A 25,214-nucleotide genomic window follows, 5' to 3' on the forward strand; every position below is an offset into this window, starting at 1 on the left:
ATTTATATAATACAACAATCAAATATAATTCCTAGCACCTGTTTCCTATAGAGGAACCAAGTATATTAACATTCCTTATCCTTACATGGTGTTTTATCTGAATTAGTGAGCAATACTGAACCGTCCCCACAATTGTTTTTGAAGGGAAGGGTAAGAGCAGAAAACTACAGATATTTCTTCATTCTCTTACCAGAATTATGTTTTCTTTTTACTTTACAATTGCATTATCTATTGCAGTGTAACAAGTTACCACAAACACAGTGGCTTAAAACAACACAAATGCATTTTTATGAATTGAATTGTGCTCCCCTGTAAGTCCTAAGCTCTAGTACCTCAGAATGTAACTTTATTTGGAAAAAGGGTCATTGCAGATGCAATTAGTTAAGCAGAGTTCACACTGGTTATAGAGTGGGCCTTAATGCAATGTGAACTGGTGTCCTGGTAAACAGGGGAAGTGTGGACAGATACACACAGAAGTAGGAAACCACATGAAGATGAAGGTAGACATGGGTAATACAGGAGAAGCCAAGGAAAGCCAATAATGCCAATACTACCTGAAGCTCGGGGACAGGCAGGGAACAGATTCTCTTTTATAGCCTTTTACAGCCTTTGGGGTATGAAATGAAAGTAGACCTTGTCTCCATTAATGCTTAGCCTCCTGAGATATCTACAATCTTCCTGGTCTCCAGAAAGCTAGGACAATAAATCTCTGTTGTTCAAGCAACCAGCCTGGAATATTTTCTCACGGCAGCCCTAGCAAACTAAAATGTTAATTATTCAAAACATGATTTCAAATATTAATTTATTATTAAAATAGCATATGAAGTTAAATTTATATTAAAATATAACATGAATATTAATATTTAATAGAATGTTTCACTTAATTTTCATTACCTCCCTGACAAAATATTTGTTATAAAGATTCAAAAATGTCTAAGCAGGGGCACCTGGGTGGCTTAGTTGATTAAGCAGCTACCTTTGGATCAGGTCATGATCTCGGGTCCCAGGAGTGAGCCCCTCATTGGGCTCCCTGCTCAGTGGCGAGTCTGCTTCTCCCTCTGCCCCTGCCCCTGCTCATGTGCAAGTTCTCTCTCTCTCAAATACATAAATAAAATCTTTTTTTTTAAAAGTCTAAGTAACAGTTTTACTTTAAATCTAATCACTTAATTTTAGAATAGTTGAATTGGGAATATTACATGTCAATTTTGCTCATATGAATTTGTTTTTCTTGTGATATAGCATATAATCAACTTTTCAGAATTTTCCATGGATATTTGAAAATAAAGTTAAGTTTAGTATATAGGGTACAAAGTTGGATACATCTATTATAAATTGATCTCATTAATAATATTCAAATATGCTTCCATTAAAGTGTGCTAAATTGGGATACCTGGGTGTCTCAGTGGTTGAGCGTCTGTCTTAAACTCAGGCCATGATCCTGGAGTTCCAGGATCAATTCCCGCATCTGTCTCTCCAAGGAGAGCCTGCTTCTCCCTCTGCCTGTGTCTCTGCCTTCTCTCTGTCTCTCATGAATAAATAAATAAAATCTTAAAAAAAAGTGTGCTAAATAGATTCTAAGTTATTTCATATATGAAAGTTTCTAACTATGACACATATAGAGTGTGAAATGAAAGTAGACCTTGTCTCCATTAATGCTTTTCTTTCTTAAATTCAAATAATGATATAGACTTGAAACTGTTGGATACATCTAAGAATTTTCTACATTTAATAATTCTCTTAATACACTGAAACTTCAACTATGTCTGAGTCTTACCAGCTTTCTTTAATTTTTGCTTATGGCTCATTGGTGTTTCCTTTAGTATGTATATTGTTGATTTTATTCCCCTAGTGATCTGTAGGGCATACATCCTGTTTTTACTACTAAGTAACTTTATATTTAATGGGAGCATATTTGAAAAGAAATTTCACTAATTATCAAGTCAATACTAAACTAAACATTAATAATTCTAAATGTAATGAGAATTTTTAAATTGTATAGTAATACTAAAAGGAACTTGGCTAATGGAAAAATCAATTGTTGGTATTAAAAGAACTTTTCCTAACTTAATGAAACTGTGCTTATTAACAACCTACATTAAAAAAATTTTTTTTAGAGAGAAGGAGCATAAGTTGGGTGGGGGGGGTAGGGGTGGGGAAGGGCACAGGGAGATGAGAGAGAGAATCTTAAGCAATCTCCTGGCCCAGCACAGAGCCCGACACGGGGCTCCATCTCACAACCCTGAGATCACGACCTGAGCAGAAATTAAGACTCCATATCTAACTGATTGAACCACCCAGGAACCCCAACAACCTACTTCTGATATGGGAAGATTCAGAATGCAGAATGCTGTATTTGGAAGATAATTCAATATCCTCAGAACTTATGAGATGTCATTTAGTAGCTAATGTTTTTTGCTATGTGTAAAGTCATATTATCAGTAGAGTTTGAGTCATTAACTATATCACCATTTGAACATATCATATATTGTATCATTTCAGAGCTGTTTAGTGCCCCTTATCATGCTTATGAGGTTTGTTCTTACCTTGATTTCAACAGCTATTCATATAAGATATTATGTACTCGCAGAACCAAAGAGAGTGGATGTCCTATGGTGCTCAATTAAAAATAGCAACAACTTTCAAAGACAAACCTTAGAACACTGTTGCAAATTAATTGGTTCATTAAAGCTTTATAGGAGTTGCTGAAATCTTACTTCTTTAGTAATACTTTGAAGGCATTTTATAAGTTAAGCATGAAACAGCCATAACATGAAATATTATGGTAATAAAATCAGTCTCTTATGGAAGAAATTAAACTTTCATTAGTTTACAAAAACATAAGCACAATTTATTTGAACTAAAGTCAAAAGTAAACATAAATATATTTACATTTGTATGTAAAATATACTGTATTTAAAATTACTTGATGCTTTAAAGACAGAACTTAATGTAAACTATGCAGCTGGATATTACAAGACCAGATGGTTCCATAAACCTCAGTAGAAAATATACATCTGTTGGCTCTTTGTAAAATTGTTTTATTTGAAAGAAGTTTTATTTGATCAAGTGGCATGGTGTCTTAATATATCATCTGTATTAGGTGTTATTGTTTATTTCTAAAATGAGTGGAAAGTAAATCATTTTCCATTTGATACTCAAAGAGATGTTTTACACTCTATGTAAAATCAATTTTATCAGTAGATTTTGATTTATTTGATCTATGGCACAAACAAATGTGTCAATTATAGAGTTTGCTGAAATAAGAAGATTGGTAATAAGGACTTTGAATATTGTTAGTTTCATCTGTGATGTTTATGATATTGTGCAAACTCTTGATCTATTGATTAAATGATATTAAAAGCTAATTTAAAATTGATGTTAAATGTCAAAAGTATTGCATTAACAATTTGTTATCATAGGATTCTAAAAGGGAAGGTCATCCAACTAAAGAAGTGTTCCCATATTTACCTCAGGTAAAAAGGAGGAGGAGGAAATTATGGAAAGTATAGAGAAAAGATTACTAGCTATGACATTACAAGGTAAGATAAGAAGAACAAAAATAAAACATGGACTTGGAATTAAGATGTCTGCATTCTCTCCCCAGCTCTGCTAATAGATAGTGATGGCAACTTACTTAGACCTTTTCCTTTTTTGCCTCCTAATCTTAAAATGAAGTGGGTTTTTTGTTTTGTTTTTTGTTTTTTTTTTCCCAAATTAATGATATCTTAGGTTATCACTCACTCTGAAGACCTAAAACTCAGATAACTAAGGGAAAAGAACCTGGAAATGTAATGTGAAATGCTTTGTGCTTTGTGAATTGTGTTAAGTGACATAATATATTAAATCTCAAAATCTGAGAAATCTTGCCTTACCTTATATGCTGGCAAATTAAGATTCCTAACTTTCTTATTAAATTCATTCATTCTATCATTTACTAATCTCAATCACTGTGATCTTTAAGTACAACCCTTGTGAGGTTTCCATGCTCTTTTCCTTAAAAGCAAAGCAAATCAATCAATACTTTGAATAGTTGCTGCTTAGAAGATAGCTTCCACAGCAAAGGCTCTGTTCTGGACCTCTTTGTTCTTCAGGCTTTTCTTTGTATTTTTTTGTAAGAACTTACTGTTTTCTAGTACATACTTATGGCATTGAATTGCCACTTTTCTGCTGGCTAAAATAAGAATAGCACCAAACCAAGCAACTTATTCATCTGATAATTATCTCCAACAACTGGTCTAATGTTTATATATACTCTGAATCAAGCTTTAAGTTGTTTTGAGGTAATATAGACACGTTGTTGAATGAATAGCATTTCGTCATGTACTCAGAAAAACAGAAACCTCATGAACAGTGGATAAAATAATCTTTGACTAGAATCTTCATGATTTGAATTAGAATATTGTTTCTTAAGCCTTATCAATATTAATCATTTCAGGGTGCTATATTTAACTCATAGCATCCTATTTTTGTACCATATCACTTGTATCAAAGGCATACATCTGCGTCATGCAAGCTTGCATCCAGAACCAGCATACAGCCCCCACTTGGCCTCTTCCATTTTTCCACATCTCTGGTACTACCAGTAGTAGCATCTGTGCAAATTACGAGCTCCTTTAGTGACTTCCAGTGCACTGCTGGGTGGTGTGACAAAGAAATCAAACCAGGAATATCTATAACTGGTCCCTGGAAAAGGACATCCTCATACATGGCATCCATTTGTCTTTAGATACTTTCAAACAAAGTAGTTCACACATATTTAGCTGCAGTTTGCTCATACTGAAAGATCAGAGTCAATACAGCAGACAGTTTGAATCTATGCGTCAAATTCAGAGGGTAGGCAGAGAAATAAACCCATGAGGCAAAAAGTATGAGATGGGCAATGACAAAATGGGACAAACAAGATGCTAGGGAAGTTTTCCTAAGTTTCTGGAGGTTTGCTGTGTGATTTTTGTTTCTATTTAAATATATACATATATATATATATAATATTTTAAGCATATTTTAAATATATATATATATATATTTTATTTTAGAGAGAGAGAGATCTAGAGGGAGAGAGTGAACAAGCAGGGTGAGAGACAGAGGGAGAAGTGAGAGAGAATCTCAAGCTGACTCTCTGCAGAGCATGGAGCCCCATGCAGGACTCAGTCCCAGGACCCTGAGATCATGACCTGAGCCTGCTTGAGATTCTCTCCCTCTCCCCTCCTCCACCCTTGTTCTCATAGTCTCTCTCTCTACAAACAAAAACAAAAACAAAAACAAAAAATCCCATGGGCTTCATGGGCTCAGAGCCCATGGGATTTACATTTTCCCAAACAAGAGGACAGGAGGGAGCATGAATGACATAGTAAACAGTTAAAACATGTTTTGCTTTTTCTTTGTGGTAACTCCTAGGGTTCTATACAAGAATGCTTTTAATCTTCAAAGAAACAAGTGTTTTAACCTGAATTCCAGGTCCTACTTTCAGATCAAAACTAGTTTTCCCACAGCTTGCTTCTGTGTATTTTTAGCCCACACAAGAGAGTACATAAAATGATTAAACAGGAACCTCCATGACCTTCAGCAACCATAACTGCTGGTTAACACTGTCACACAGGAGAGCTCATGTACCCATGTTTTCCCCAAAGAGTTTAGACCTTGTTCAGAATGCAGTCAACAAAAGGCAAGATGAAAGATGTCTGCCTGGCCCAGGGGTAGATGCCTCATCACAGGGTCACAAGAACTGCAGGGATTCCCCAGTGTGGAAGGCAGGTCTTCCCCTGGGCTCCCAGTCCCAGGGTCAGGTGTCCTCCGGGCTCCCAGTCCCAGGGCCAGGACAGGACTGTGCTGATGTCCTGGGAAACAGCCAGGCTGAGTGCTCCTTAGGGTCCCTGACACCTGGGGAACCACCCAGACGCAGAAGAAGACTCAGGGCAGCTCAGCTCTGTAAAGACTTGACGTCCAGATTTCTGTGGTTTCCCTGATAGCTTCTGTCTTCAGGGCCTGCTGAGGGTCTCTAAATCTCAGAGAATGACCTGGGTAGATGGGCTGTGTTCCTCCCTCAGCCTGGAAGCGACTGATCACCTTCTGTGAGGTTTTTGCCATGGAGGTAATGGCAACAACCTAACCTGAATCCCCATGATCCAAGAGAAGAAGAGTAACTGTCCATTCCAGACAGCTGACAGCCAAGGAAAGATTAGGAGACGCCATAGTCAGAGCATGCCCCGTGGGATGGAAGAGCAGAGAATTATAACAAAGGAATTTAAGGCATATCAAATACTGCAGAGACAAACTTCCTAAAGCTTAATTAGATGGTGTTGAAACTAAGAAATTAAATGGAGGAATTTAAAAGGAATATGGTTCTTACTGAGACTGAAATTAGTGAATTTGATATTAGTGGTCATGTACAAAAATTAGAACATTTAGCAAAAATATAAGAGGGTGAGAAGGATAACAAAAGAGATTTGGAGGGTAAACTGTGTAGACCTAATACCTAATATTATTTCAAAAGGAAAAAATATATATTATGCAATATTTAAAGAATATATGATAATTAAGGAATATGAGATTCACATTCCCCTTTGCTGAAGAAAATTATAAATCTATGAATTGAAATTGGTCACTAATTTTAAGACTGAGTTGATAAGAAAAGTTACATTTAGTCATATTCTGACCCAGTAATATATATAAGTGGAATGACTTGGGGATATTTATACAGTGGTATGAAGCAAACATAAAAGGTCCAACGCCTTAATGCCCTAACACACCCCATTGCTTCACTGCCAACACAAACACACAGCATCACAGCTCTCTAAGGGAATACAAGTCCCGTGTCCATCTTTTAGGTCTTATGCCTTCTACTTACCAAGAATAATAAAGTATAGTTATCCAAAACTCAATTGCATTAACAATATTACTGTTTTGGAAAGATTAGGACTTAATTTCAATTATTTATGCATTTAGGAGAACAATTTCCTTAGGATTTTTGTTGTAGTTAAATTTAAATTTGGAAACTTTGATAATCATTATTAACCAATAGGCTACTATTTATGGGAAATAGAACTAAAGAAATAGATGTGAAAGAAATTTCTTCTTTAAAAGTAATATATAGGGCAGCCCAGGTGGCTCAGCGGTTTAGCGCCGCCTTCAGGCCAGGGTGTGATCCTGGAGACCCGGGGTCGAGTCCCACATCGGGCTCCCTGCATGGAGCCTGCTTCTCCCTCTGCCTGTGTCTCTGCCTCTCTCTGTCTCTCTCTCTCTCTGTGTCTCTCATGAATAAATAAATAAAATATTTTAAAAAAATAAAATAAAAGTAATATATATAGTTTAGTTGACAGCTTGAAATACCTTTTCTTCTAATAAAGATAAGCCACTAAGATTGCTCAGAGTGGCTGTTTAAATGTGAAACTGAGCTCTATGTTTTCTCTAGGACAATGTCAGTTAAAACAATTAAACCATTTAAGCATCATTATTGTATTTGTCTTAACCCGAGAATAAGAGGCTAGTGAAGAATCCTTCAACAGGCATGAGAATATGAGTAAGACAAGTATAAAGATTAGTGAAGATGCTGAATTCTAGATCCTTGAGTACATCCACTAATACATCCATTCAATACATCCATTAATGCTTTAGGAAAGTAACAGCTTCAGGTCTGAGTGGTGGATACAAAGTGGCTGATACAAGCATTTCTGGTTCCAGTTAATTCAGGCCACTATAATGTATGACCTAAGGAAAATTACAGAGCAACAATCTACAAAGTAATCCCTCAGTGAATTGAATAATTCTATCTGCCCCTAAATACCTGCATGCTGCTGTTAATTGGGAGGTGTAAGAAGCCGATGCTGTAAATAAACATCTGCTTTTGAGCAGTTACCAAGTATCTTTATTTAAAATCTCTCATTTTAAAGAATGTCTTTTAGGTTTTTTTTTTCTGAAAAATTAAGCCTGTTGGTCAAAAAGTACAAGGAAATACAAAATCTGCATCTACTTACAATGGTTCTCGTTATAAACATGTCCCGCTTCCTTACATTATGATTTATTTGTATCTTGAGGTGCATTTATATCCTTAGGTGATTTTGTTCCGGAATTGACTTCTGAGCACTGTATAAGGAAGGGATATGCTGCCATGTGGCCAAGCATGGTTTTAAGAGTGATAGTGCCATAAAAGAAGACAATGTATTTTTCTTTCCATCTTCTTGGTAAATGTTTACTATTGGTTAATTAATTTCCAGGTGTTTTGTTTTTTTTTCAGACACTATCAAAGAAAGAGCATTCTTACTATTGCTCAAGACCACAAATCAGGATCTTAATAGTAAGAATGCTTCACATATTCAAGACTCACTCCTTCCCTTGCCTGTTATGTTTTTGCAATGCATTTTCCATAACATATCACCAATAACAAATGTGTTAGCATTTAAGTAAGAAAGAATCTCTCTCTCCTGGGTCTGGAGATGTCTGAATCGGATAGTACATTGGAGCCACAGGACTGAAGGAGAAGGAGAGTGGAAGAGACAGAGTGCCCTCGCTGGGTGCCGGCTCCCTGTCTGTGCCATGCACCTGTCCTCAAAGGAGACCGTGCACACAGAGAAAACGGCTGAGGCTTTCAGGTTGGCCGTAGGTTTAAATCCTGGCTTAGGGAACTCAGAATATGTATTTAGCATCCAGGAGCCTCACTTTCCTCAAATGTGAGTCAGGGACAAGGATAGCCACCTTGAAAGACTCATAAAGATTTTGAGGTAGGTAGGCATTATGTATGAATATGAATCCCCTGCCACAGGGCTGGCAGTATGAGCGTCTAGAAAAGGCGGACGTGGGCATAATGGGACCACAACTTTGGCTTCCTGGACTTGAGTCAGAGCTTCCATCCGGAGCACAGCTATTTCCATTGTGGCTCACACCCTTCCATGCCATCTATTTTTTCCTTCTGCTCAATGGGCTCAATGTCCAGTCCGATGACTGCAGAAAAAGCAAGAGGAGTGTTACTACTTGCCACTCATCTTGTTTTGCACATTGCTTACTCTTGTCCCATGTTTCATAGAGCTGGAAATATTTCATTATTCCTGGCTGTAATCACCAAGAATTTGAGGTGAGGAAAAGTATACCTCCTCCTCACAGTACTAAATGACTTTCTTCTCTGTCCCATAAAACCCACGGTACAGAAAAAGGAAACTGCACCTCAGGTGTCATTGTGTTTTTGGCTCAGCATTCTCTCATATTTCTAGTACTTGTTTTTCCCACTCTGGAATGTTTGGGGCTGATAACATCTCCTCTCTTCTCTTCTCCTGTGAATGGCAAGCACCACTTCTTTGACGGGATCTGCCATTTCCTTCTCAGAGAATATCAGAGCTCCCCCAGGGCCATAGTCTCTATCCATGGCAGGTACGAGGCCACTGTTGCCTAGGTGTTGGTAGAGGCAGGAAGAGACACAGGTGTGGTATCACGTGATAGATATGTACTCACATGTGGAAGCTCACATGTTCTGCTCAGAACCATCAAGTCTTAGTTCATTTCTAGGTGTCAGCAGACATACCTCCTTTCCCTAGCCCCAGGTCACCACTTACTCCAAGTTATCTGACACTCTTGAGCCATATTCTTCTTATTTATTAAAGGAGAATAGAGCCACATTTCTTAAGAGGTATTGTGATGACAAAATAGATGCTTATAATGCACCCTAGGTAGTTTAGCTCATAAAGGTGACACAGTAGATATGGCAAATTATGTTGTGTCACTAGAGAAAGTTCTCTAGTTTTATCAAGACATTCCCAAATTTCCAATGAACATGGGTGCAACACCTTATAGAGACTAGTCTAAATTATCTGAGCTACTATGATTCTTTTCTCCTCTCTGTGGTCAGCTGACCCCCAGGAAGTAGATATATCCAGTCCCAAATGATTGTAGTTTGATGTTTGGCACAGTCATCTGAAGGGCATGAGAACTAGACACCAGACTGATCACCAAGTTCCACCCCATTCTGCTGGGCCCTCCCCACTGTAACGAGGGTAGATCCAAATGGAGGAGGTTGGGAGGTGGAACCTCTGGCTTTCCCTTTGCCCTGTCCAACATCTGTCTGATTCCTAAAGGAAGAAGACCCTCTTTCGAGTGTTTTCTTCTGTGCACCTTTGTTTAAGAAGCAGAGCCTTCAATGCTAGAAATCACACAAGTGTGCACATATGCAAATCCAGATAGGCTGACTATACACTCACTGACCTTCGCAGCAGTCTTGCCACATTCGAAGATCCACCTGTGGTATCTCATCGCAGCTCAGGTAATCCTGTGGGTATTTTGCCTTCACAAAGACATCGGCCTGGACTTGCTGGATGTTGTCACCATTGTCACAGAGCACACGGCCCAGGGACGCCTGCCTCAGCTGAGTGAGCTGTGCGGGAGTGAACACTCCAGGATTCTCGTACCAGAATCTGGTGGTCAGCAAGGAGACGCGCAGAGTGAGGGGCTGAGGGAGCACTGCACTGAGCTACATGCCGAGCAGTCAGAACAGCAAAGAGCTCAGTGAAGGAGAAACATAAGGAAAGGATTATGTGTGTTCTCCAACTAAGCGTGCTTTGAATTGCCTCCAATATTTTATAAAGTTCTTAAATCCCATGCTTTTGAACTATCACTTTCTATTCAAGTTTTACAAAATGATTCAAAGTAAAGCTTTTAAAAATTTTTTAAAAATATGTTTTTTAACTTAAAATCCCATAAACTAACTTTAGAACTTACTTGAACAATTTAATATTGACATATTTGCCTAAAGGGCAAAAGGGAAATGTTGGTTAATTATTAATACACACTAGTTCACAATATCTATTGGCTAATTAGAATAAATACATTTGATTTCAAATGAAACGATTCAGTTTTAAAACACTATTAAAATGACCCCTTGTTCATTCCTTCAGGAAGTATTTCAGTACCATATACCAAGCACTTTTCTCATGCTAGGCATACAACGTAAGATAGGAAGCAAAAGACTGTTGCCCCTCACATGTATATGGGCTAAGTTGTGTCCTCTCAAAATTCATATGTTGAAATCCGGCCCCCAGTACTTCAGAACATGACTTTATTTGGAGACAGGTCCATTAAAGAGGTAGTTAAGTAAAAATAAGGTCATTAGGGTGTCATGAGGGAGTTAAGTTCATAATCCAATACTAGTGTCCTTATAAGAAAAGGAAATATGGCCACAGACAGGCACACAGAAGGAAGATTATGTGAAGAGAAAAGGAGAAGTTGGTCATCCACAACTCAAGGAGAGAGGCCTCAGTAGGGACCAACCCTCCCAACCTTGATCTAGACTCAGGAACTATGAGACAATACATTTATTATTTAAGGTACCCCACCTTTTGGACTTTGTTAATGGTAGCCCTAGTAAACATACAAAAGAGGAAGGAAGACAGCTTACACCAAAAAACCAAAGCTCTTCCAAATTTGTTTAGTTTTTGACTACATATATGCTTAAGTTATTATCACTCAAACATATTAGCCCAATGATGTATTGCAATAAATTCGGAGTGCTAAAACTAATTTATAAAAATTAAAAGGAAATATTACACTATGAATGTTTGCCAATGTGCAATAAAAGGAATTAAATGTTACTACTTTCTTTATAATTCATAAATAGAAGAGATTGGGGAGAAAAAATTTAAGTAAAGAATAATTTTTTAGTAAAACTTTAACTAAAACCTAAGTTCTAAGCAGTGTTTTAAGTCCTTTATACATGATTAATCTCTGCAATAATATAAACGGTTGAATTGTCAAACAGGTTCACAAGAATCCTAGCTCTTATCCAAGATTATACTAGTGATTTGGATGATACAGCGAATGCCCTGGAACACATTTGGTTCAAGTAATAGAAGAGAGCTAATAGTGTGTCCCATGCCAATCCTGGGAGGGTTGCTTAGTTTTTCAGTTTTCTTAGTTTTTATACTTTAGTTAGCCTTACAATGAAGAGATTACCTGAACTTACATCTTCTGCCAGCTGTCTTTTATAATTTCATGAATTCAAGTTGATTTATAATCAACACTTTAGGACAAACCAAGAGGTTTTTAGGAAGAATTCCCAGTTATCTTTCCACTAGTAAATGCCCTTAACTCATAGTTTTGCAGGGAGGTCTGATCAATTGGTCTTCCATGAGGATGAAGGGATGGAGCTGCAGGCCTGATGTCAGCTCCTGCACTGCCAACATCATTTACAGTTGCCACAATCTCTGAACCTAAGATACTACTATTAATCAGACTTTACAGATGAGGAACAGGTTCCAGGTGTCATGCTTCATGAAGTTAAAGAGCTGCGAGTAAAGATGGTCAGATTTAAATGCATGGTAGTGACTCTAGTGCATCCTTATAACCACTGACTTCTATGCTTTTCCTAGACAGTCTGTTTCTTTTTTTCTTACAAAGATTTATAAGAATTTACAAATATGAATGCTATCTGGTATTATCAATAGTCAGAAAAATTCTGTGACCAGTTACTATTTGTTATTTCTCATATTCAAAATATTTTGAATCTCAGAAAGTATGGAATCACACTTATAATGTTATTGTACACCTATATTTTGTTATCTTTGATAATTATAACAGATAATTCTTCACCTATCTCCATCTCTCAGCCGCTGAAACTGGGTAACAAACAGGCACATAAGTGTTGGTCCCACTCTTGTACCAGGGATCAGGTCTTCAACCATGAGGGCGGGCCAGAAGTCAATGTTGCCTGGGTTACCATACAACCTGAAACAAAGACATACAGATATCACATGCTGGAATGTTAAAGAGACAATGACAGTATTACTTACACGAATGACTATAAAGCATTTTCTTAAATTTATACACACTAAAAAGAAAAGCAGAGATTTTTATGATTCCCATTCCACAGGTAAAAACTTTGAGATGATGGGATCACCCAGCTGGCCAGGGAACAAAGCAGTGACCTAACCAAGAACATTTAACATCAGTCATGTAACATCTACTGTGTTCTTCTTTGTAATTATCCTGTAAGTATATGGAATATAATTCTGTGTGTGTATATATCTCTATCCAACTAATTCTTTCAGAAACATGTAACAAATAAGCTAATTAGCTAAATATTAAAATTTTTCCGTGTAAACAGAGTAAAAAAATAATTTGTGGAAATAATATAATGTGTTAGGGAAATTTTCTCTTGTTAAAAAGACAATGACATTTGATTTGGGATCTGAAGTGATTTTTCAAAATTAAAAAAAGTCATAATGCAAGTGATAATTTAAGCAAACAGCTTTGGACACACCATCAATTTAAAGAAAGAAAATAAGACCAATAAGTACCCATGAAACTCCTTGTGAGAGTGGCTGAGACTGTTTTCTCTCTGTCCTCAAGGATAAACATAGGAAAAACTTGACATGTTCCATACTTTAACCATTTATTTCATATGTGATTCCATAGACACCATATAGTTCAGCTTCATATGTTTTAACCTTGACACAGATAAAAAAATAACGTTCATACATCCTTTTTTTTCACTCAACCTTTTATTTGGAGATTCATTTGTATTGTTGCACTAATTTGCTTCCTTTTCTCTAGTCTATAGTAGCCCATTGGATATTCTTCCAATTTAGCTGTCTATTCTACAGGTGCTGAGTATTTGCAGTGTTTTCAGCTCTTTTACTATGAACATTGTCATACATGCCTCTTCATATGGACAAAGGTCTCACTAGACCAGGCATCTGTAAATTTTTATGAAAAGGATGAGACTGTAAATATTTTCAGCATTGTGGACTACATTTTGCAATTACTCAACTTTTTCCCTTTTCCACAAAAGCCGCCAAAGACAAAACATAAAAAATGGACACAGATTTGTTCCAATAAACGTTTATTTACAAAATCAGGTAGTGGGTTAGATTTGGTCAATGGGCTGTGATTTGCAGATCCCTGCTCTAGAACATGCTGATGCGAAAGCTTCAAATACCAAGTGTGGAGCATGATGTTTTTTATTTTAATAGATAATGCCAAACTGCTGTCCAAAATATATAGGCAGTTCATATTCTCATAATGAGCAAATAGAAGTTCTCTGTGATACATATCCACATGTATATCTTCAATATTAATAGACAGTGCCCTTGCACATTGAACTTATTTTTCAAATTTTCTGTTTAGTTTAATCTCATGGCTACTCCCCTTCTTCTCCTTTCCCCACTCCTCCTTCCTTCCCCTCCCCCTTTGGCCCTTCTCCATCCTCCCTTTCCTGTTATTCCTCTTCCTCTTGCATTTCTTTTCTTAATTTCTCATGATAGCTGGGCTTTTTATATCTCCAAGTACTTGTTTGAGTGTCTGAGTGCTTGTTTAATTCAGATTCAAGTGTTGTATTATAGAGTCCTTCTGTTTCAATTTTTTTTCCCTGGGAGAATTTTTCTCTGAAATGTTTTGATTTGCATTTTTGTTTTCTTGCTACCTAGCTTTATTTGAAATAAGCTTTCTCTCTCTCTCTCCTTTATTCTAGACATTTCATGAAATGGATTTCTAGTTTGGCAGCATAATCTTCTGTCACTGCCGTAAAGTACAGCATCCTTGATTGCAGTGGGAGACAGCAGGCATTGGTGGGTTGTATTTCTCTTTCATTCCTACAGCCATCTTCCTTTCATTTCATTCTGCATTAGCTTCCTATTAGATCTGCAAGGGTGCTACCATTTCTTTCCTTAACTTCTGTCACCGAAACATTGCTACTTCTGGTCACTTTCGGCCCTGTGACTGGTGTTGTAGACTCTGGAAATTTCCAGAGCTACATTTGGTGAGTCAGCACTTACTGCTGAACTTTGCCTTTCTAGAGAGATTTCTTTTTTCTCATAGTTCATCCATGCCCTGATCCCCTTTCTTTTGTCCACAAAGATTTTTAAATTCTCCAACCTTCTCTCCAGGCCCACAGACTTACCGTGGAAGTGGAGCTTCAATGGCAGCTCTGTTGGAACTTGGTGATTATATTCAAACTTAAAGAAATTTGAAATTCATGCCATTCTTGCCTCCTACTAATTCTGAATGTATGAGTCATGTGTTATTTGGTGTGTGCTCTTTGTCAGTCTGATAGTTTGTAGGAGGCCACATTAAGAGATTTAAAATCAAATGTCCATTATTTTTCTAAGACTAACTTGATGGGTATGAAATGGTATTTCATTATCATTTTTCATTATCCTGATTAATTATTTAGTTGAGCATCTGCTATATATTGATTGGGCATCTTATTTTTACATAAAATGCCTATTTATACCATGTCTTTTTCTCATTTTCCCATTGGATTATGTTTTTCTGTCTTACTTCAGGAGTTCTGAATATATTCTGTAAGCTAATGCATTATTATCTATGTTCAAATGTATTTCTCAAGTTTGGGATTTTTTAAAGATTTATTTATTTATTTGAGGGGGGAAAGGGCAGAGAGAGAGAGAGAGAGAAAGAGAATCCCAAGTAGACTCCCCACTAAGCATAGGGTCCAATGTGGGGATTCCTCCATCCCAGGACCCTGAGATCATGACCTGAAGCCAAAGTCAAGTCAGATGCTTAACTGACTGAGGCACTCAGGTGACCCAACAGGACTTTTTGTATTAATTACTTTCATTATGTTAGACGTCGATGAAAATATTGTCTAAATTTTAAGGCTAACTTTATCAATTCATTGTAATTTTTTTAACTTAAAATAGAAAACGCTTTTCTTCCCCAATGCCATAAAGATATTCTCCTTTATATTTTTAAAAGTTTTAAACTTTTGTCTCTCAGATTTAAGTCCCTCATCTATTTGAAATTGATTTTCTTTTCTTTTCTTTTTTTTTTAATTGATTTTCAAATGTGATGTGAGATAGGAATCCATACTCATTTTTATCCATGGATAGCCAATTTTTACAGCACCACTTATTGAGAATGTTCTCATTTCTTACTAATTTGTCCTGCACTACTTTCAAATATCATGGTTCCACACAGAAACACATATTTTTGTGTGTGGCTTTCTATTCTACTCTATCAATCCATCTGTCTATTCTTGAATCAATATCACACTACATTAATTACTAAAAGCTGTATAATAAGTGTTGCTAAGTGGAACATCAAATCACTCAATTAGATTCTTCTTGGCCATTTTCTCTATCAAGTTAATTTTAAAATCAGCCTGTTGGTGCCACAACAAAGAACTATTAAGATCTTAATTAAAATTACAATGAATATATTATTTTAGGTGAATACTGACACATTTGAATTACTTACTCTTTTTTTAAGCTTTATATCATGTGGTCTTTATTAAAAACTAAAACACAGGAAAATTTAACAAAACATTTTGATTTCAGGGATTTGCCCAAGCATTTTTTTTTTTTTAATTTCTAATTTACTGGTGCTTACAGAAGGATTTCATCTGCTTTTGCAAATTCACTGGTCATGATGAGGACATTAAAAGACCAGCTGTTACCAAAGAAATTTTGTATCTGCAATAAAATACGCACATGTAAAAGCAAAGCAGAAATTCATCACATTTTGTGTGGGACATTTTTATAAGCCTACATAGTCATAGCTATCCACATAGATGTTAGCAAAATTTTTCATTTAAAAAAATTATCCAGATAGTTGTAAGAAAGGCGGAACCTCCCTTTCTTCTCTACCTTGTGTTGTGTATGGCTTACCATGAAGTCCATATTCATGAAAAATGTCAGCTCTTAATTTCATTATGTTTTCTGTTTACCTCTGATTATTTAGGAACATTTACAGTCAGTATTAAGCTTCAAGGCAAAGAAATGGAAATGGTCTTTTTCTGTAAGTCTTCTTTCATTTTTTGTTCAGTAGAATTACTGAATCTCAGTCCTCCTGAGCAAAAAATCCACGTCTCCGTTTCTTAAGTACTCTTTAGTAACTACCCTGAGAGTTCTTTGATATCAGAGAGGGTGACAAACATGAGAGACTCCTAACTCTGGGAAACAAACAGGGGGTACTGGAAGGGGAGGTGGGTGGGTGGATGGGGTGACTGGGTGATGGGCACTGAGGGGGGCACTTGACCGGATGAGCACTTGGTGTTATGCTATATGTTGCAAATCAAACTACAATAAAAAAATATACAAAAAATTTCTTCCTAACACATTGCACGGCTTTTGTTAATCTTTTCTTCTCAGTTGGTATTGCAATTTGATTTTTCTTATATTCCTCTTAGTTTACTATGTACAGAATTTGCAAGAAATAGTTGTGATAGTTTTATTTTATCCTTTCCAGTATTTGTCTCTTTCTTATTTTACTGCCTCCCTATGGTTTTCAATACAATTTTGAATATTAATCACAGTAGTTGCCATCCTTGTCTTATTCATGTGTTTAAATGAAATGCTTTTAACATTTAATCAATTGCAGTAGATTTTTTTGAGCTGCTCTTTATTAAGTCAGGATGTTCCATTTTCTTAAAATACTAAGAGCTTTTCTTAAATTTAAGAGAGATGCTGCATTTTACCTGAGATATTCTTTTCTACAAACATTGAAATCACCATTTTTCTTTTTAATATTCATGACATAAATTCTATCAGCACTTTAAAAATGTCAGATCAATTATATTAGCAGAATAAACCTATTTTCATCATGTTTTATATATACATTGCTTGACTTCAATTTTTAATACTTTGTTTAGAAGTTTTTATCTATGGTCGCCTGAGTGGCTCAGTTGGTTAGGTGTCTGCCTCAGCTCCCATCATGATCTCAGGGTCCTGGGATCTAGTCCCACATCCAGCTCCCCATCCAGCCCTGCATCCATCAGGCTTCTCTTTCAGTGGGGAGTCTTCTGCTCCTCCCCTTCCCCATGCTCTTTCTCTCTCTCTCTAAAATAAATAAATTTAAAAAGAATAAGTTTTTATCTAAATTTATATGATACTGTCCTTATTTTTTTTAAAGATTTTATATATTTATTCATGAAAGACAGGGAGGGGGAGAGAAAGAGAAAGAGAGAGAGAAGCAGAGACACAAGCAGAGGGAGAAACAGTCTCCATGCAAGGAAGCCTGACATGGGACTTGATCCCAGGTCTCCAGAATCTTGCCCTGGGCTGAAGGCCACGCTAAACTGCAGAGCCACCTGGGCTCCTTGAGAGATTGTCTTATAAAAGTTCCTTTTTTTCACACTGTCATTGTTTTTGCTTTTATGTTTTTTCTTTTTTTTTTTAAGACTTTTTAAATTTATTCATGAGAGACAGAGAGAGAGGCAGAGACACAGGCAGAGAGAGAAGCAGGCTCCATGCAGGGAGCCCAATGTGGGACTCGATCCGCGGACTCCAGGATTACGCCCTGGGCAGAAGACAGGTGCTTAACCACTGAGCCACCCAGGCGTCCTGCTTTTATGTTTTTTAAATGTTAAAATAGTACTAGCCCCTAAAAGTAAGTTAATGTATTGTGTCCCCTGTTTGTATATTTTCATTAAAACTCCAAAGGCCTTAGGACTTTAGGACTAAATTGAATATTATATTGATTTCAAGAACAAGTGTCCAAATTTATTTTGAAAGCTTCTTTCCCATTTAAAGTCATAACATCTAGCATATTTTGCCACAGCATTTGGTTTCTCTTTATTGCTGTGTCCTCTGCCTTACATTTTTTTTCTTTTTTAAAAAATTTTATTTATTTGAGAGAGAGAGAGGTAGAGACACAGACAGAGGAGAAGCAGGCTCCATGTGGGGAGGCCGATGTGAGACTCAATCTTGGGACTCCAGGATCACACCCTGGGCAGAAGGCAGGCACTAAATGGCTGAGCCACCCAGGCATCCCCCTGCCCTACATTTTCAAGAAAATAAGTTAAAAAATTGTAACTTAAAAGTAAATTTTAATTATTGTTGTGAGTTGAGTGATGTCCTGAAAGATATGTTGAGCCCTGAGCACCTGTGAATGTGCTCTTACAATTTGAAAGTAGGTTCTTTAAGGATGCAATCAAGTTAAGATGAGGTTAGGAGGGTGGGCTTGAATCCAATATCTATATGACTGATGTCCTTATAAGAAGAGGAACATCTGAACACAGATACTAGTGAGAACACCATGTGATGACAGAGGCAAAGATTATACTTTACAGCAGCAGGCCAAGGAATGCCAAGGATTGCTGGCAAATCACCAGAAGCTAAGAAGAGGCAAACAATTTGCCCCTCTAATACAAGTTTTAGAGGCATCATGATCCTGCTGAGACTTTAAATTCAGACTTCTCACCTCCAGAACTGTGAGACAATAAACTTCAGTTATCTTCAGTCACCCAGTTTGTGGTACTTTGTTATGGCAGCACTAGGAAACCAAGACAATTATTAGCCCCCATAATTCCATACAAAAGCCATTCCCAGTTTCTGAAATAGTTTTCCGGCTAAAATGTTCATTGTCCTGTTCCCATGCTTTTTTAAATAAATGTAATATGATTTTGATCGCCTTTGAAGGTATCACTGAATTAATTTCTTAGATTCAGTAGTAAAGATGTTGCATTCTGAATGGTTAAAATGAAATTCTACAGCATATGATAAATAATGGTCAGGCTCCTCGCAGGGAGCTTCTTCTCCTTCTGCCTATGTCTCTGCCTCCCTCTCTGTATCTCTCAGGAATAAATAAATAAAATCTTAAAACATATATGGTAAATAATGGTTAGTGCAAATCATAAAGTTAAAAAAAGATGAAGTTAATGTCTGGGAATTGTTAAGAGTTCATACAAGAAATGATAGTTTGAGGTTATAGAAATTAGAACATTGAACTTTCCCAGATAGGGTAATCTTGGCTTTGTTAATTTCAGTCCTGTAATACTGATTTGTTTTTCATCTCTTAACCAACTCAGCTAAACCATGCCTATCCTTATTGTAACTAACTGCTTTTATTGTGGCTTACCACATAGCTCCAAGAAATGTTTAAGGGCCTTTTAAAGTTACTTAGTACAGGTATCATATTGAGTAACTTATTAATCATATATGGCTTATGTTTGAAACAGTAACAGTAATGAACTCAAGCCTCATTAGAGGGAAGTCTGAAATCAATGAGTTCTCAAAACATTTTCTACTGATTCATCTGCATTTACTCAGGAGAACATTAGCTCTTTTTTTTTAAATTTTAAAATTATAAGATGTACATTTCTTTCATGGTTATAACTAGAAACTAGTAGGAATACAAAGCAGCTTCCATGTTTAATTCCTTTGGTATGTCAATTCACTTCTTTAGATTTCCTCCCCAAAGCTAATAGTAAGCGTTTATTCCATGATCAAAAATATCAATCCATCATAAAGGTGGCATGGTTATTGATGAGGAAAACAAAGTCAAGAAAAATGTGGCTTAAATTAAATCTACTTAGATTGCCACCCACTGATAGATACCTGAAACATTCATAGTGTGACCTGCTTCAAAAAACCCATGACTGCCTTAATGTCTTAACACTTAATGTTTTATTAAAGACTAAAAGTAACCTTATCTTAACAGCAGCTGGCCCCTCAAGGTCCTGAAAGCCTTGCTTCCAAATCCTTAGAGACTTATGCTCACTCTAAACCCTGCTAACTAAAATATATGTAATCAGTCACTGCTCACCATCTCAGTGTTGCTCTTTCTGGCCGTGGGTCCTGTCCCTGCACTATAATAAAATAATTTTTTTGCACCATAAAGTGTCTCAAGACTTCTTTCTTGACCATTGGGCTCAACAATCCCACAGCAGTGACTACTGTAGAGAGTTATATAATCCTGGGGCACCTGGGTGGCTCAGTTGGTTAAGCAGCTGCCTTCGGCTCAGGTCATGATCCTAGGATCCCAGGATCCCCAGATCCCCAGATCCCGGGATCCCCAGATCTGGATCCCTGCTCAACAAATGGGGAGTCTGTTTCACCCTTTCCCTCTGTCCCTCCTCCCACTTGTGTGCTCTTTCTCTCTCAAATAAATAAATAAAATCTTAAAAAAAAAAAGTTGTATAATCTGAGATGGCATCTGATCAGCACTGCTTCTGAGTGTGACAACAGCAGTGTACAACCTTCTTTCTGTTGAGGGCAGGAGTAAACTAGAAGGTTCCAGGTACTTTTGACCATAACAATGGCCTAAGTATTGCATTAGTGTGCACTGCCCAGAGTGAGTGTGAAAACTGTCTTCAGAAATAGTCTTCTATCTTTGATAAATGTAACATTTAACTGTGTTTCATTAAATTTAGTTTCTAATCTTTTTTATTACTGCAAAACAAACCACAGATAGACCAATAAGAGTAAACAAAGTCTAGCTATGTTTAAAGTGGTATTTTTGTTACGATTCGGATGTACAGAGTTGAAAGAAAAGATTTGCAAACTTTGGAATAAGCTATTGCATGCCAGAAAGACAATGATATAATCCACATCTAATTTTGTAACAATATTTTGACTTAAAGGTGGCTCTAGAAAGAAGAATTATCGTAAGAACTTTCAACTGGATCATCCTGAGAGACACCAGGGTAGAATGTCCTATATGGAACTTTTTTAAGGGCTCTCCGTGCTTCCTGATTCAGAGTGAAAAACAGATAATGCAGCAAAGTATGATTTTAGTGAAACAAATAAAAGCCTTCACAACAAACACTGAGAAAAGGTGCTGGGTAAGAAAGTGTCCTTGTGGAAAAGCTTTCCGACACTCTGAACTTTTAGAATAAATGTGATCATTTAGTAGCTTTTAGAGAGAAAATATGAAACATGTCCTTCAAAAAAAGCAAAATGGCCTTGTGTACTCTCACACAAAATAAAATTTCTTCTGCCTCAGGATGATTGCTTCAATTTGTGAGAAATGAATGACATAAACTATCAAAGAAATTAAAACAATGAGAACATACTACCTTAACAGTGTGATTAGTCAGACCAGAAACATTGTACGATATAACTTTATGGTTGATTCAAAGTCACTAAAACACCAGAAAGAAAAATTAGTTCCTTAACCTGGAAGAAAAATTCCTCAAAATACTTTTGACTAGAAGCTTATCTCAGAATTCTAAATGTTTTCTGAAAGATTTTAATGACACCATACTGTTTTTCCTTTAAAATTATTCTACAATTAAAGTTTTATGCATTTTGGAAAACCATAAAGCTGTATCTTTAAGAAACATTACCTCTGCAACTGAAATGGCACAGAAAAATTAAGCAAATAGGGAAAATAAATTGTCACTTTTTTCTTTTTGAACAAATATATAATGCAATCCATTTTTTGCTTTTACAAGAGGAGAAACTTTACTCTCTACTACAACTTCACAGGAGGAAAATAATCTAGGCTACTTTACATAACATTTTATAGAGAACTAAAAATGTTAATAGTCATCACATTTTCAGAAGCAGAGTACAGTACATAGAACTCTGTGATTATATATAATAATAAAAAAATCATGGAAATTCTATCTTATGGTCAGTTAGAGGAAAAAGAAAAGGGACCAAAAAGAAAAAATAAACAAAAAGAACAAGAAGAATAAAAACATAAAGTCAAGGCAGAGAATTAAGAGCAAGAGATACAACCAAGCATCATAGAGACTGGGTAAACTTCCTCACAGAAAAAGGGACAGGTTCATATCCATCAGAAATTCATGTCATGGAGCACCAACATATTTGAAAAACAGAGAGAAAATCTTTCATGATAATAATATTTGGATGTTTACAGCATGACAAATAGCAACAATTAAATCCCTCCCCCTCAACTTTTTTAGCCCAGCGGTAGACAGAGATGAGGAATTTGACTTTTGGTATATTTTCCATTGTCAGGATAAAATACTGAAAAAAAATTTATTAAGTTCTACTCACATATATATAGTAACCATTTGAAATCTCTGGCTCTCAGAAGTGTTCTCTTTTTGCTTAAAAGATTCCTTAACAAGTAGGTATTGGATGTTAAAGACATGTAATCCCCCAAAAGAGACTTCTCATCATATAATAACCAAAAAGACAGGATAATAACTGAAAGAGGAAAGGAAATGTATTTTTCACTGTGTGAGACAATACTATCGAATGTCATGTCTATAAACCACATAAAATGATCTGATACACATCTTGTGGTAAGCATCCCACACTTAAGGAAATACAGTAAAAGCCTTGGTTTTAATTTCTGATTATGACATACACAATTAACTATTTCATTCAGTCCACAGATTCTTAATGATTTTTAGAGTTTTCTAGACATGAGTCTGGGATTAAGAATTGAACTAATTGACAGACTCTGCTCTAAAAAGGTGCAGGCCAATCAGGAGGCATAAACAGATATTTAAAACAGACTGTAGTATATAAAATAATACATAAAAGTATGTTGACAAAAACAGAGATTTATTCTACATCTCTGAAGTCATGCTCTATATATCATAGTAGTTGTAAGAGAAATAATAATATGATATTGAGATGAGAAAAAGATAAATGAAAAAGAGTGATGATAGATGATAATAGATGGTAGAGAGATAAGAGTCTTTTCTATATGCCAGCTTAAGTGATCAGCATTTTATTTTTATTATCCTATTTGATGTTAACTGTAAACAATTGATTTATAAATTTCATTTGTGTCTCCCAAACTGCAAAACAATTTTGATTTAGTACCATCTGAACCTCTTCCATTCTGATCCATGACTATTTCAGAAGTTCTCCATCCAAATCCAATTTCCCACTCTTTAACTTTGCACATTCACAGATGAACTATGTTCCTTCTTCACAGAGCAAATAAAACCCACAGCCAGGACTTCCTCAACCATCCACACAAACTATGACACTGCTAACATCTCATCATCTTCATCTTTTCCCTTACAATTCTCCCTTCAAGACAATATACTAAAGCGGTGAAAATTCTCAAATTATTCTCAAAAGCAGTATCCCTTTTGTATCTCCTATTACTCACTTGTCCTAATATGGCATATCGCATTGAAAATAAAAAGACACATTAACTACTGGTAATAGATCCTTCCTAGGTTTCCAGATGGGAATAGTTGTTGAGGGGCCATGAGTACATTGTATTTGGTATGCCAAGTCCAATCAAATAGGAACTGCTGGTTGCCATGAGAATCATGTTTTAGAAGAATTCTGAGATCACATCCAGGTTCAGTGAGAAAGAGCCCTCTAAGAGTTTAGCAGTGTTTGAAGCAGACATAATAGAAGGCGACTGGTCAGGCAACTGCTAGTTATTTACCTATTCTCAGCTAGTGTTTCATTATTCATTACCATGTTGATTGTGTGTCTTTTATTTAGCAAATAGCAGGAACATGGTAGACATTTCATAAATACTTATTAAGTAACTTAACTAATAATTGAATGAATAGGTGAATATAATGATAAAAAAAATGTTTCTATCCTCAGAATACTAAGAATTATACTGCTGTTGTTGTGACTGTTATTATTACTTTCATCTTGAATGCGTGTTCAATTTTACCAAATGTCATTTTGTCATACTCTGAGATGATTGCATGGGTTTTATAATTGGACATTCTACTGTGGTCATTATACTGATACTGACTCAGTCTTATATTCCTGAAATTATCTCTCCTTAATCACACTGAATTATTCTACTACTATTCATTATTTGACTGAGAGATTTTTCATTCCTTATCAAAAAAAGATATTGAGATATGACTTTATTGATGCTGTCCTAAGGTTTATTACCAGAAGTAGGCTAGTTTCTTCTAATTAATTGAGTAGAGTTTCATTTCTTTATATATTCCATCATACAATGTGTTCTTTACAATTTGAAAGATTTTGCCTATTTAGAGCCCAGAGACTTGGGCTATTTCAAATTTCTAAAGGCTCGAATTTGGCATTGTATCTTTCATTCTCCTAAGATCAATTAGAAAATTATAAAGTTTTCAAAATTATTTTCATAGAAATAAAAATAGCAATTTTTAAGAAATTCTGCTTATTTTATGTTTTTATTATTTCCAGCACCTGGCTATATTAATTAATTACTCTTATTTTTCACCTTTCCACTTCGTGAATTTTTACTTTCATTCTTTCCAACTTCAGTTAGACACTTAAAATAACTAAGAAATAAATGTCTGCCAAGCTCAGCCTGTGAGATTTGTAGTTGTTGATTACCATAACCTAGCCTATCTTAACTGTGCAGGCTTCAAAGATACAGGTTTGTTCTATTTCCTAAGTTAGGTAGGCAGTAGATGGGTACATTGTTCATTAAATTGGAAGACTCAAGCCTTTCTTCCACTCTTTAACTCTTTACATTAATTTTTTCACTGTATCTTCCCTAGATTCCTTTTTCTATCTTTCGGAACATCTATAAATATTTGGCATTTTCAATCTTTCTGCACGACTCTTAATCTTTCTTATGATTTACTTTTTTATCTGTTAGTACTACAT

The 25,214-nt window shown here is 36.0% G+C and overlaps 1 protein-coding gene across 10 annotated transcripts in view; it reads right to left on the minus strand.

The window, feature by feature from the left end:
- The window catches only part of PXDNL (peroxidasin like), a 429,464-nt gene that overhangs the window by 19,581 nt on the left and 384,669 nt on the right, over positions 1-25,214 (minus strand). For 6 of the 10 annotated variants that reach the window (XR_003147577.3, XM_035708326.2, XM_049103924.1 and 3 more), the window contains 2 exons: positions 12,565-12,699; positions 10,186-10,394 (listed from right to left, as the gene is read on the minus strand). Coding sequence is in view for 7 of the 10 variants with exons in the window: in XM_035708326.2 (XP_035564219.1) it covers positions 10,186-10,394; positions 12,565-12,699 (344 nt within the window). In the remaining 3 variants the exon portion in view is untranslated. Of the gene's footprint in view, positions 1-7,303; positions 8,935-10,185; positions 10,395-12,564; positions 12,700-25,214 lie in introns of those variants that run through there. The other 4 variants (XR_007407163.1, XR_003147578.3, XM_049103926.1 and 1 more) reach the window with 2 other exon arrangements.

This window comes from Canis lupus, chromosome 29, assembly GCF_003254725.2.
Source record: "Canis lupus dingo isolate Sandy chromosome 29, ASM325472v2, whole genome shotgun sequence".
NCBI lineage: Eukaryota > Metazoa > Chordata > Mammalia > Carnivora > Canidae > Canis > Canis lupus.